Raw genomic sequence first — 14,487 nt, 5'->3', positions numbered from 1 at the left:
CAAGGAGACCAGCAATCCTTTTTCACAAGATTATGTCTGGTTTTTGATATCTTTTGCTGAGATAAATGTAAAATGCCCATTCGAAGCTTATTCAATATTTATTTTTATCAGAAATTGCTTTTTTTATCCCTATTTTCACAAATATTTCAGATACCCATGCAGTGGCATCAACAAATAAATAATAGTTATGGGTTTCTCTTCCCATCCCCCAGCATTGACATAAATTTAATATTTTCTGTAACATAGCAAGTTTTACAAATCACTTACAGTATATGTATTTTTGATGCTCCATTTCTTAAAGTTAACAGATTCCTTTCAGGTGAGTTCAGGCAGCTTTTGCATGACAAACCAACCGATCAAAGCAATATTTATTGGTTGGAAACCTCTTGCAATACTTTGAATAACTTCTGTGTGTTTGATTTCTGAAATGTTTTGCCAAAAAGTTCTCAACTATATAAATCACTCACTTTCGAATCTTTGAACCGAATCTTTGCCGATGGTTGGTCTCAAATTTGATCAATATTTTCTTCTAATAGAAGTTAGTGTCAAAAAAGGGGTACTACTGAAGTATGCGCACCAAGATGTCGCATAACCTGAACCCTAACCTGGTACACAACTTCAAGTTGTGCGCCATCTCGGTGCGCATACTTCAGGAGGTCCGAAAAAGGTTTAACAGCGACCCCATTGAGACTTTGTCGGACTACCAGAGAGGTCAGGACCCCAAGTTAGACCCGCCCCGCTCTCGAACATGGTCGTCCCACTCAAGTTATCAATGGTGGTATTAAAAGCATGTTTACGATGCTTAGCACAAGGTTCTACTATGTGGCTTGTTTTCTCTTTAATGGTTGCAGCCCCTTTACATTCATTATTTCATTTTTATCAACCATGCATCGCTTTTATGATGATCAGGCAATCCACAGGAACTTGCTGACATAAAAGCTGTCTCAGCCTCGACCTGCTCCTAACCTCTTGCTGAAATCTGCATAATTCCTATTTGAAATTTTACTAATTTTGGAGGAAATTTACCCCCTAATTTTCCATTGTTTCTAGCTTTCCTAGGACATTTTCTTATAATTTTTGTAAAAAAAATGCTGATGGATATTCTGTAGTTTTCCGGTGAATTCCCTTATTTTGAATGGCTACCTTTTCAACATTTTGCCTAAGATGTTTTTGTCATCTATATTGAGTAATGGAATGCTCACAATTATTCTGGATATTTCTTGCTATATCTTTTGGCTCTTCTGACTTTGTGAATTATACACACACCATAGTATCGTGTAAACGTACATATTTTTTCAGCGCTTATTTGCAGTTTTTGCTCTGAACGGCCATTGATATATCAAATAACTTGTCACGACTGGGCATATCGAGCAAACCAGTGTTGAAATGCGCAATGCGTAGGGTTTGTGATTAGATTGTAAAGGTTTTATTACGGCCTTGTCCGTTTTTGTGTCACCTCTCTGCGAACCGGCGATGGGCCGCGACCCAGTGGTTGCCGACCACTGGGTTATAATATAATTTAGTGTCTCAAAACAATTTTTTTACATAAAGAATATAATCGCCAATACAGTTGTTTTGTTAATATAATTCAGGGAACGAAGCGTCGCGGGGCGGATTACATTGTTTTCGCAGGCCGGATCTGGCCCGCGGGCCGAAGTTTGCCAACCCCTGATTTAAACCTTACAGGAATAATAGTATCCCAAAATATAATAAGTGACTCTTTTTATTACCTTGTTCAAGGTATATTCTTTAAAAATTAAAAATTACTACGTTTATTTTAGGTCAAGCAACCGTACAATTTCACTACATTCAACCACAGATCTGGCAAGTGGTCCTGTCTCCAGTGAAAACTATACTGCCACGCCTTCTGTAATGATGCCACATTATGATGCCGATAGTTCTACGTTGTTCATTGTATCTAAGGTAACACTATAAGTATGTTTTCTCCTACCAAAGCTCTAACCAGATTGCTTGGCACATATTTGTTATCACTCATCTACAAGACTTTAAATTTGAATTCGACTCTGACTCTAAACTGGGAGCTATTTACACAAGAACTCGTGGCTTCGGGTAGAAAAATTTTGACCATTGACTCTAGGTCTGAACTCAATCTAATTTTGACCGCAAAAAATTTGGCAAATGCAAGATTTCTTCAGTTGTCTGTTGAGAAAGCTTGATTGCTTGTATTGCGTGGGGTGAAAAGTATGCACCAGTCCAGGGATGGGCAAAGTTTTCTCGCAAAGGGCGGATTCAAAAAAATCTTTGTTGCACAGTACTGCATTGACAAATAGACTGTTATGTCATAATTATTCCCATCTGCTATGATGTAAAAAAAAATATTATTATTTTAACATTTCATTGTTCAGATATCTCAAATATAGTTTGGAAAAATTTAAAGTTTTGTCCTTATTTGGAAACAAATCTTTGCAACCATATTTGAGGTAGGGGGCAGACAAAATGCCCTAATGGGTCGCATATAGCCCGGGGTCGTAGTTTGCACATCCATGGACTGGGCGGGGCTTACTGGCCTAGTACACAAAGATGGGTACTGCCGTAGTATGTGTAATAGGTTAGGGCTAAGCCATGATATTATTCTGTTTTTTCTTTTTTTAGTTATATTACAAATTCTTGGACTGTCTGTGTTAGCCAAGTGAATATACCCCCTGCCTATAGGTTTCAGTCCCTTTACAGTTTTACACAACTTGATGTAAAATAGGCGAACAAAATTAGTTACCTCCATATTGGTACACATACTTCTGGAGCGCCGAAAAATGTGCGACTTGCACCTACAGATGTGAGTGTGTATTTAATTTGAAGATATAAAAAACTTTACAGGGTGATGCAACTATTCAATCATTGGAAATCAGTGAAAATGAGCCACCTCATCTGTTCCGTATTGCAACCTTCAGCAACGATGCCCCAGTTCAAGGAATTTCTTTTCTCTCCAAGAAGAATATTGATGTCAAGAAAGTTGAGTTTGCTCAAGGCTGGTGCTTGTCTAAAAATACACTTCAGCCGATGTCATTTACTGTGCCAAGAGTAAAGGTGAATTTTAATCCATTTTCTAAATTGATTCTGCCCTGGCAGGAATGGTGAAAGCTCAATAATCGATTATTCTTAATCCGATGTGATGGCCTAGCAGTCAAATCGTTAAACTAATTGAGTTGGCATTGGCATTTACGCATCTTTTAAATCCCATGGCTTCTTTTATCAAGTCCATGCTTCTGAAAACAAATAACTAACTAATTCCATACCCAACATGGACTTGTAACTAGACGAGACGCCGTGGTTAGCCATATGATTAGGTGGCCTGATCAGCTTTTTTTCCATTATGTTTATGTAAAGTTGGAATTAGTGTCATCATGATGACTCTGCAGTGTGGTTCATCGTGCTAAACGTTAGGAATACGCTCGCCACCGCACCCTGATTACCATATCTTACCAGGTTTGAATCCCATGCGGGTTAAATAAGTGCAAGTGGATTGCTGGACTCTTCCACTCTCAAGTCCATGCATCTGAAAACGAATAATTAGCTGACTAATACCATACCCATCATAGACTGGTAACCAGACGAGAGACCGTGGTTTGCTATATTCTACTAGGTTATCTCCTCCTCCGGGATAAATATGAAAATCTTACCTATTTGTTTCAGATGGAATATTTCCAAGACGATCTTTTCCCTCTGACGTCCGTTACCTGGGAGGCGTCAATGTCAGCATCAGAATGGGTGAACGGAGGAAACAAAACGCAGAAGAAGCTTGATCTGAAGCCATCGACAATGACAAAATGTAGGGACTTAAGTATATTTTTAAGTTGGCAACTCTATTCTGCCATCGAGTGTTCCATGATAGAGAATATTCAAAGCAGATTAAACATATTATGCTAGGATTTACATATTTATCCTGAAGGAGAAAGTCACTAACATGGCTAAATCGGTTCCATTACATTTGAACCCATGACAATTGCACCTGCATACTATTGCACCTATGGAAATTTTTTTGTTTTACGGATATTTGAACCCATACTAACCCTAACCCATGGGTTTTAGCACCAGCATATAGATTGAACCCGTGGATATACACATGGGTTCAAATGTACGGTCACCGGCTAAATCATGTGTCCTCCCACGACCTCTCATGCAATTATCCAATAACGATGGAGGGAAGTTTTATGAACCCCGCCCCCTCCCCTGCCCCCAACATGGCGGTGAGGAGCCCAGCAATCCCTTCGCATGTAATTTTCCCTGTGGGTTACTAACCTGCGAATTCACACGAAGCATCAGGGGTGAGATGGCAAGCGTATTCCTAGCGCTTGGCACCATGAGCCGCCAGCCACACCGATTACAAAAAGTAAAAGTGTGTGTTTTGCAAAACACTGGGCTGTATAAATCAATGTTTTATTGAGTACTTGACATGAGAAAAATTTGACATAAACAAACTGAATTACTTCTTAAGACTAGTATTGCAATATTTATACTCTGGAAGTAGTGCTTCAGTGGTTTCATCCATCATGCTGTGCTATCATTGGTCACTTTGGAAATTAGATCAAAGCACAGTTTTTCCTGAATGACACCTAGACATAATGTAAATGTGAACATGAAACCCTATTGAAGATCACTGAAGAAGATCTTACTTTAATTTTTGTTTCCTAATTTTCTCTAGTGAGTGACGCCCCACCAGATGAAGTGAAACCCAAGAAATATGAATCATACGACGTTTCAACTTACAAAACAGACGAAGAAAAGAAAGAAGAGGTAAGTTTTGGTTCAAAGCGGGCTCGTTGTTACTGGATTTACATATTTATACCGGAGAAGAGAAAAGTCGGCTTGGTCATATGGTGAACCACTGCCTCTAGTCCGGTTACCAGTTCATGTTGAATATGAAATTAGTTAGCCAGTTATTTGTTTCAGATGCATTAACTTGAAGGTGAAGGAAGCCGTAACCAACCATCAGTTACAAGACCACCCTACGGCGGCTATGTATGTTTATTCGTCTCGTAAAAGCAATATAAAAGAGTAAGTAATTATAAATACTGAAGATGGGATGTATGCACAAGACCATATTGGCCTAAAACACAAATGTGCGGCATACACCCCTGGTGGTCAAACAGACAGAGTACCGGTACTTGTTTAAGTCAGGGTTGTGGAGTCTGAGTCGTGTTTTCATTTCTCGGAGTCTGAAGTCGGAGTATGGAGTAGCTGTTTAAACCAGTGGAAACCAGTAAACTGTGGAGTCAAGAGTGGTCATGTTTTCACTCGAGTCTGGGTCAGTGGTAGGGCTGGGCGTTTTCGAATACCTTGTGATTTCAGAATCAAATCGAATAATTTTTTTCGAATCGAATCTTGAATCTCGAATACTTGAAAATATATAATTGTAAGCGACTTTATTATAGTAATTAGTTCTCTCAACAAATGAATTACTGAAGACATAGAATAAAACACCCAGATGGATTACTGAGCGTTCACACAGAATAACAAACACGTTTTATCAATAACTCACTACAGAAAATAGTCATATGTTAGAATTTCGTTGAAAAAATATGACTCCGATGAGAAAAAAAATTGAGGAATTCACCCCGACCATTAGCGGAAAGATAAAAACAAGATGGCGGCGATTCGAAATTTAGCTCTGAACTAATTCGAATAATTTACTATTCGATTCGAATATTCGATTTGAAATGCTCACCTCTAGGCAGTGGTTCTCAAACTATTTAAGACATTTTCAGAATTTTCAAGTTTCGCACCCCACCTCAAAAATAACTAGCTAACATTCAGCTACAATTCGAAAGATAGAAAAGCGAAAGTAAGTTTGATTCAAAAAAACGTTGAAAATAAGTGGTTGGAACATTAATATCCAAAATAAAGAAATGTAAATATCCGAAATACGTGCAAGATCAAATCTAACAAATATTTTTAAATAGCTACACGCCCACTCAAAAAATTGTCTAAGCCCCCTTTGTAGGGTGCGCCCCATTATTTGAAAACCACTGGTCTGGGTCATACTTTTAAACTCCATGGATTCAGAGTTTCAGACATCAATGGCAAGGAAAGGTCAGAATTGTCCTTAGAAATTTAAAAAGCATTACATTTTAATACATGGAAGTTTTGGTTATCAAAATTGATGTTCTCGCAGTTCACAGATTGAGCCTAAAGTAAGGCACGACCGTGTTGCGCATCGTTCTAAACGTTAAGAATACGCTCGGCACCTCACCTCTGATTACGCTGTGCGCCTTTGCAGGTTCGAATCCCATGCATGGATAGTTATGTGCGAGAGGATTGCTGGACTCCTCGCAATTGTAGGGTGGTTCACTTAACCGTTCGGCGGTCACGGCCCGTTTCACCATCAAGTCCATGCTTCTGAAAACAAATACCTGGCTAACAAATCCCACACCCAACATGAACTGGTAATCAGACAAGAGGCTGCGGTGTGTCATATGATTAAGCTGTCTTAACGACTTTCCTCTCCCCCGGGATAAATATTGTATATCCTTTCCTCCCTATTTCTTGTTGTTTATTATTCTACATATTTTGTTTTATTCCAGTTACTTGAAGCAATGTCTGGCAAGCTTGATCTTGATAAACAACTGGAACAAGATACAATGGAAGGTGTTGATGAAGATGAATGGGTGAGTTGAAGATATTTTGGTTCGGAATAGGGTTGGGTGTATGCGCCATTTGTATGGCTCTCTCCTTAGATGAATATTGAGTTGTCGTAGGAGTAGCAGGTGTGGCGGCGGTGTGGCTCATCGTGCTAAGCTTTAAGAATACGCTCGCCACCACATCTCTGAGTACCCTGCGTGGGTTCGCAGGTACGAATTCCATGGAGGTGTGGTTATGTGCGAGAAAATTGCTGGTCTCCTCGCCGTAGGGTTGTTCACGTAACCGCTGGTCGGTTACAGCTTCCTCCACCATCAAGTCCATGCTTTCGAAAACAAATAACTAACTAATCCCATTAATAACTTATACCCGACATGGAAAGGTAACTGGACGAGACGCCGTGGTTCGCAATATGGTTAGGCCGTCTTATCAAATTTCCTCTCCCCCGGGATAAACATGTAAATACTATCTATTTGTGTTCACAACCAGAGCTAGTACCTGAGCGAAAACAGTTTTTCCATATAATTAAGTTGATTCATCAGCTTTACTCTTCTCATGATAAATATGTGAATCTTGGTTCCTGGTGTATTTCAGGATGACTACTGAAGGAAATCCAGAAAGAATCTATTTCAAAACGAATCACACACCAGAAATCATATCAAATCGCCGTGATAACCATCGTCATAACAGAGATGATATATAAACGTTTTCATCTGTAATTTACATAGATTTCCTTATACTCAGTATATCTTATATAGAACAAGTTGGACTTGTTTGTTTGCCAAAAACAACTCTTAACATATATGCCAAGACAGGGGTGTGCAATAGACGGGCCACGGCCCGGCCCCCCAAGCAACTTAGTGTGTCCCGTCTCAACACACAGAATTCAGAAGCATTAAAATCCTTATCCGACCGTTTAAGTTTGAAAAGGCGCTCATATGGATATAACACATATTGTTTTTTGCTCTTGTCTCTGTGTTAAATCTTCCAGCGTCATGCCTGCTGGGTCATAACTATAGTGCTAAGCGATAGCCGCGGGCTTTCCCACTACGTTTTTTGTGTGGCCGGCTAGATGTATGAAGTTAGTTATATGCCCCCTGACCCCCGCCCAAAAAAACACCTCCCCCCCCCCCCCCAACAAAAATTGTTACACACCCCCGAGCGCTATTATAATATCAAGAAATGCAGTGAGTCTTTTTTGACAATTACCACTATAAAGGCATTATTGGTAGGCCTATTGTAATTTCAGTGTTTAATGTCTAACTCCTCTGTCCGAAGTCTGCTGTTATTCAAATTACTTTTATTTCTCATGACTCCTGGATGTCTTGTCCTAATAAGAATTTTTCGTTTTTTTAAGGGTTCGGTCGACATAGTTGACCTTGTAGTCTTGCCCTCTCAATTATATTTTATGATTGTTTTTTTCCAATTATTGGAATTTGTACATTTTTTGATATATTCGGAAAATAAATCATTATCTCTCTCCTATGTAATCTATCGAAATTGTGAGATTTATGTTTAACACTAGTTTACACTAGTAATAATTGTGCTTCGAATTGAAAGTCTAAAAAAGAACAATAAATATGGTACTTTGTGTAAAATTGGTGTACTTTTGCGACCCCTAAAATTTGTTGCGCTCCTAGTGCTGGGTCGCAGCCCCTAGTTTTGGACGTGTTTTTCAAACTAATTCTAATCAAGTTACCGTACTAATTTTTGTGTTAAAATATTTACTATTTTATGAAATATATTGAAATGTGAAGTGCTATGTCCTATTTCTTTGAATAGCTATATATGTAGGCTGTATTGAAGATGGGTTAACAGCTGAACGAAAATCTAATATTGTACTTCTGGGTCTCCTGTTTATAATTTAGGAATGAGGGATAGCGATTTGTACAAAGAGAGTTAAAAGGACTTCGTAATGTTTTTATAAAAATGTAATTGGAAGTGCCGGTTCACATCGCAATGTGCTTCATTATTATTACTTTTGGGCGCTCCCGTAGTATGTGAACCAAGATTGTGGACACCGAAAGTAGTATGTGTACCAGGTTAGAGTTAGCCACAATTTTAATCCCTATTTCTATATTTTAGTTTTATTACAAGTTCGGGGAGCCAAGTGACTCCCGTAGTATTTGTATCTGAAATTATAGCTTGGCCCTAACTTGGTACACATACCAGGTTCTGAGTGATCGGACATTTGAACCCATACATTTGCACCGGTATATCCGCGGGTTCAATCTATATGAGGGTGCTAAAATCCCTGGGTTAGGGTTAGTATGGGTTCAAATATCCATAGAAATAATGCAGGTGCAATTATCGTGGTTTCAAATGTAATGGAACCTAGGTTCCGATGTCCTCTATCTTGGTCCACATGCTTGAACCGACTTTCGCGCACTTGTGGAAATACAAGATTTCGTTTTTATTAATATAGAATGCCGTGGTGATTCCATTATTAAAAGAAAACAATACAGATACGAGCCGGGAACAATGTTATTATTGATGTCGTAACAAAAGAAGTCAAATACACTGTGACGAGACAATAGGCCAGAGAGGTCACGTAGCTCATGCGTTCAATTTCAGCGAAGCGGTGTTGACGAAAAATGCTTTTTAGGATAAGTGACAGACTACGGAAAACATAATTCAATGTCTTTCATAAGTGTTTTTATCTATGTTTGGCTGAGAGGGATTGTGCAAGGACAGGATGGGTGGCGTGGATGGCATTTTAGGAATGGTATGATTAGAATAAGTGAAATACGTACCTGGCAATGTAGCGCGCAATGTAGCAATGTTTTACACTAGTTTACACTAGTAATAATTGTGCTTCGAATTCAAAGTCTAAAAAAGAACAATAAATATGGTACTTTGTGTAAAATTGGTGTACTCTATGCGACCCCTAAAATTTGTTGCGCTCCTAGTGCTGGGTCGCAGCCCCTAGTTTTGGACGTGTTTTTCAAAATAATTCTAATCAAGTTACCGTACTAATTTTTGTGTTAAAATATTTACTATTTTATGAAATATATTGAAATGTGAAGTGCTATGTCCTATTTCTTTGAATAGCTATATATGTAGGCTGTATTGAAGATGGGTTAACAGCTGAACGAAAATCTAATATTGTACTTCTGGGTCTCCTGTTTATAATTTAGGAATGAGGGATAGCGATTTGTACAAAGAGAGTTAAAAGGACTTCGTAATGTTTTTATAAAAATGTAATTGGAAGTGCCGGTTCACACGCCTCTAGCACACGCCATGACTTGACCGTTCTTTGCACTTGCATTCTATCTGTGCATAAAAGAAAAGATTGTGGTAAAAAAATTACCACTCATTGCAACTGCGAGTGGAGAAGGCCCGGGAAAAGATATTATGTCCGACAATCTTTCCCACATCGGTTCAGCATCAGCGTATTTTGTACGATAAACGTCCTTATTTGCCATAAGTACATAGAGATATTCATTCACTGCAACAGTAGAATAGAGGCCATCGGAAAGCCAGAATATTTCCTAGAAGGAAAACAATTCAAGAATAATTTGCGATAAAAACAGTAGCATTCTTCTTCTTTCTTCATATTACCTTCCATTCACGCCATTCCTTTATTGCTGGTTTGTAGAAGCTGAATCTGCCATTGGCAGTGAAGATAATTACATTTTCATATTTTGCGTTGCTGACTTCTGTTGTTGCTATATTGGAAAAATCTTAAACGAAATTTCATTGTCTTGATCAATAGTATTAAATCACCAAGTAATTTATTAACTCGGTTCAATAAAAATATATTAAGTTCTGTATTATTGACGCCGCAAAATATTGGAACTTTCATGCACATGGTAATTTTATCTTTGGATTTGTATGTTTAATCTACTTCCTTATGGAGCAACACCTGCCGCCATTTTTGTTGAATAATTTCTAAATGAATAACGTCAATGAAAGACAGAAATTAAAACGAATTGTAACAAGCAAAAAAAAAACTATACTTTGAAATGACATTACAAGTTTCAACGTTAGCAACGTGAAACATACTCTGAAATACAAACATTTAGGAAAAAGTCGTAATATTTTTACCGAATAGGTAAATTTATTAACATTTTTAATTTTTGGCAATAAGATAATTTCGTCACGACAAAATTTACATTTTGAATTGTTAACATTTCTTCTTGAACCAGGATTAATTAACATACTATAAATATCATAGCTAGACTTACCATAATTTCTTGGGCATAATCCGGGACAAACTCAAAACTATGAATGAAATAACTGGACGAAGGCCTGAGCTTGGCAAATTTTTAAACCGTATTTTTATTTATAAGCTTTAATATTGCATATTCCACCGTACTGTTAGCCTACTACATTACTCTACAGCAGGGGTCACCAACCTTTTCGAAACCGAGGGCTACTTTCTGGGTACAGATTATGCTGCGGGCTACCAGTTCAATGTACACTTCTAAAAAAATCAGTTGCTCGATTAAGCTTCAATTATTGATATAATTACTGGTATTTAGTGAAGTATAGACACTAATCAACTTTAGGATTCTTCAGGAAATCAAACGATTATCACAACGTTGCAAATAAATTTCTATCAATAACACTTGTATTTCAAAACTGAGTGTTTTTAAATTGATTTTCAACACTCTGCACAAGTCTAAGATAAAATGGACTTAACAGTTGTACTATCAAATGTTGTAGAGTATTATACTCCGACGTGTAACTTGACACTGTAACTCTGAGCGAGTCTTGCAGATTTTCATCAGTGAGGCGTGTTCCATGTTTGTTCCTGGTGGAGTGAGTCGCAGCGCTATGGCCCATCGTGTTGAGCGTTAGGTTCGTAGGTTCGAATCCCATGCGGGGATTGTTATGTGCAAATGGATAGCTGGACTTCTCGCCGCCGTAGGGTGGTTCACGTAACCGCTGGTCGGTTAAGGCTTCCTTCGCCATCAAGTCCAGGCTTCCGGAAACAAATAACTAATTCCATACCCGACATCGAATGGTAACCGGCGAGAAGCCGTGGTTTATCATATGGTTAAGCCGTCCTATCGGCTATCTTCTCCCCCGTGATAAATATGTAAATCTCCTCCTATCCTGAATTTATGTCAAAAATGTTGTTTCGAAAGGATAGGTTGAAACAAACGATGGTCTCGTAAAATAGGAAAAAATAGGAAATCGCGAGCTTTTTCTGTCTGTTCTGTGCTGACCAGTGGGTAGTTAGCGCGGAAGATTACGTGACAAGATGTGAAATATCTCTCCGCTTTGCCGTCGCTAAAATCGCCCCACTAATGAGACACACGTAGGCTGTTTTCATGGTGGTATAAATATATCCACCTCCCATTCATCGTGAAAATGATGGGGTTTTCTTTGGAATCAATATTTGTATTATTAGTGCTCCGCTAACCATCGTGGAAAGTGATCTCAGTGTGATGTCATAATTGGAAGAGTGTAAATTGACCCGTCACATTACTGAGGTCAAATAAAAATAGGGTTGATGGTTACAATAATTAATATAGTGTCATTTCTAGTTCCCATATAAGTGTGATTTATACTTAAATAGCAGGACAAAATATAATTGATGTAGCCTACTTATAAGAGCCATTATTAGGCTTAGTTTGGAACAGACCTGCGGGCGACTAATATGGTCTTCGCGGGCGACTTGGTGCCCGCGGGCAACGCGTTGGTGACCCCTGCTGTACAGAATCTCAAGTTCTAGATTACTTTCAGCATAATATGACTCAAACAAAACCAAATAAAAGTTATTATGCCTTCTCCAACTCCAAGCATACCTAAAACGGCTTCTAATGCAGCAATTGCTGTAGTTTCATTCAGAGGTTCCAAGTCTTTATTCTGGCCTGTTGCTCGTTGAACCTCGGTTTGTAATTCCTCACTTTCAAGAGTGAGATTTTCCAATTTTGTTGGCAAAATATACGAATCACCTTGAACATATAGAATACGATTCAGTAAGTTTTACAATTAATCAAACTCAGAGCTCTTTTTTTTCCCAATAAACATACATTTGATTATATAGATGGTATTTGAAATATATAAAGATGACAAAATGGCAACCAAATTGTACGAAATACACTCAAGCTGCATATGTAAAACAATTAACTCATGACTTTACAGATTATGGCATGACAGAAGGCCAAATATTTAACTCTAATTGAATAGGATTATTTGCCACAAACAAGAACATATTTATATATCCAGCACAAGATATTATCAAACTCCATTGAACTAGAAATAACTTCAATCACCTCTCACTGATTCTTGAAACAATTCATCGGCCAGAAGTTTGTCAGCCGTTGGGCGTATTTTCGGCTCAAACTGCAACATCTTCTTAAGAAAACTTACGGCTTTGGTTTTGTCGCTGATGAGCAGATGGCTGAGATCACGGTTTTTGTTTTTCTTGATGTACATGTTCCATCCATCTGGATCTTCACCAAATGGATGTTTTTCATCACTCCATACCGCGTATATCACGAGACCCATCGAATATGTATCGGATTTTATAGAAATCACGTCGTCGTTATAGGTTTCCGGAGCTCTGTAGCCATCAGTACCAGCTCGCATGATACTTTGGGCAGTGTATGAACGGCCTTTGCGAAGCTCTTTCGACAGCCCAAAATCGGATATTTTAGGGGCCTTTTTATCAAGCGATAGCAAGATGTTATCAGGTTTTAGATCACGATGAATGACGTCGTTTTGATGAATAAACTGCAAACCGTGGAGCAACTGCTGTGCGAACGAAATCGCAAGGTTGTCGTCGAACGGGACGCGCATTTTCTGTCTGTTTTTCAGAAAATCGGTAAGATTTTCCTCGTGACAAAGTTCCATAACAATGAACATTCTTCGAGTGAACGGATCTCCGTGATACACGTCGGAATGGATGATGGAAACAACATTTGGGTGAAGAGCCAGCTTTAGAAGAACTTTGGCTTCCTGCAGGTTACGTTTGTTGAAATCGAGAAATTTGATCGCCACAGATCTGGGGCCAGTTACCTCGCTCAGCTGCTCTCCGCGATAAACATGTCTTCTTCCACACAATGGCTGATCGCGGAACGCTCTATACGCTCCGCCGACATTGATAAAATCTATTGAACCGAAAGTGAATTGAGCGTGAAACCAGACAATGTATTTCTAGTTAGTTACACATATCTTGTTATCAGTATGAGTTGTTATGTCACAAACAATAAGTGTGTTTTGTGTGTTCGTATACGATTGTTCCCGCGTGTACGCCATGTTGGGTCGTATTGGACGCCGCAGATAGATGTTTTCACGGACCAAGGCTGTGCAATCGGTGTCGCAATTTCTGACTTTCAAAGCGATAGTCGATTACAACATTGCCTAAGGAACTCAAGTGTAAAGCGTATACAAGGGTTATTAACGAACTATTAGAGAAGGCTTGCCTAAACCAACTTTTTTTTTATTAAAAATTTGATTTCCCTGACAATTCGTATCTGGCTTCAAATTTCGATTGTAAATTTTCCCGACTTCGCGTCCCTGCCCTGAACATCAAGTTATTTGTTTAATGCCTTAACCGCTAATCATCAAACTCACAGTTCTCGGCCGTCATTTTGTTTGGATAGAGCTTGAGTTATGCTGTGTTGCACTGTTAAACAAAGATGCAAATGACTGGGCTAGTCGAATCAGCTGTCATTATTTTTGATTTGCAGTAAGTTGAACATTTAAACAAAAAGTGTTTTTGAACGTATAAACTTCCAACTAACATACTTTCGAGGCATCAAAATTGCATCCAAAAAGCATAAGAAGAATATTTTATGGTCAAGGATCCGGAAAACATTTATTTGCACCATTTCAAAGTCATGATAACTTGCCATAAAACCTCTGTAATATTCTTGTTATTTGCATGATTACCGTCTGTTACTGTTTTTATGATTCCTATGACTTAAACACCTAAAT

At 38.5% G+C, this 14,487-nt stretch overlaps 1 protein-coding gene across 2 annotated transcripts in view; it reads left to right on the top strand.

Annotated features, from left to right (window-relative positions):
* The window catches only part of LOC120340591 (coronin-7-like), a 105,196-nt gene extending 97,468 nt beyond the window's left edge, over positions 1 to 7,728 (top strand). For both annotated transcript variants that reach the window (XM_078120232.1, XM_078120233.1), the window contains 6 exons: positions 1,782 to 1,923; positions 2,836 to 3,045; positions 3,652 to 3,787; positions 4,661 to 4,752; positions 6,540 to 6,623; positions 7,189 to 7,728. In XM_078120232.1, the coding sequence (XP_077976358.1) occupies positions 1,782 to 1,923; positions 2,836 to 3,045; positions 3,652 to 3,787; positions 4,661 to 4,752; positions 6,540 to 6,623; positions 7,189 to 7,200 (676 nt within the window). In that variant the 3' untranslated portion in view covers positions 7,201 to 7,728. The remainder of the gene's footprint in view (positions 1 to 1,781; positions 1,924 to 2,835; positions 3,046 to 3,651; positions 3,788 to 4,660; positions 4,753 to 6,539; positions 6,624 to 7,188) is intronic.
* Positions 7,729 to 14,487: the final 6,759 nt, after the last annotated feature.

The sequence above is a fragment of the Styela clava genome, chromosome 14 (assembly GCF_964204865.1).
Source record: "Styela clava chromosome 14, kaStyClav1.hap1.2, whole genome shotgun sequence".
In the NCBI taxonomy this organism is placed as follows: domain Eukaryota; kingdom Metazoa; phylum Chordata; class Ascidiacea; order Stolidobranchia; family Styelidae; genus Styela; species Styela clava.
The sequence above is the reverse complement of the archived record's forward strand: the minus strand, read 5'-3'. Positions and strand labels throughout refer to the sequence as shown.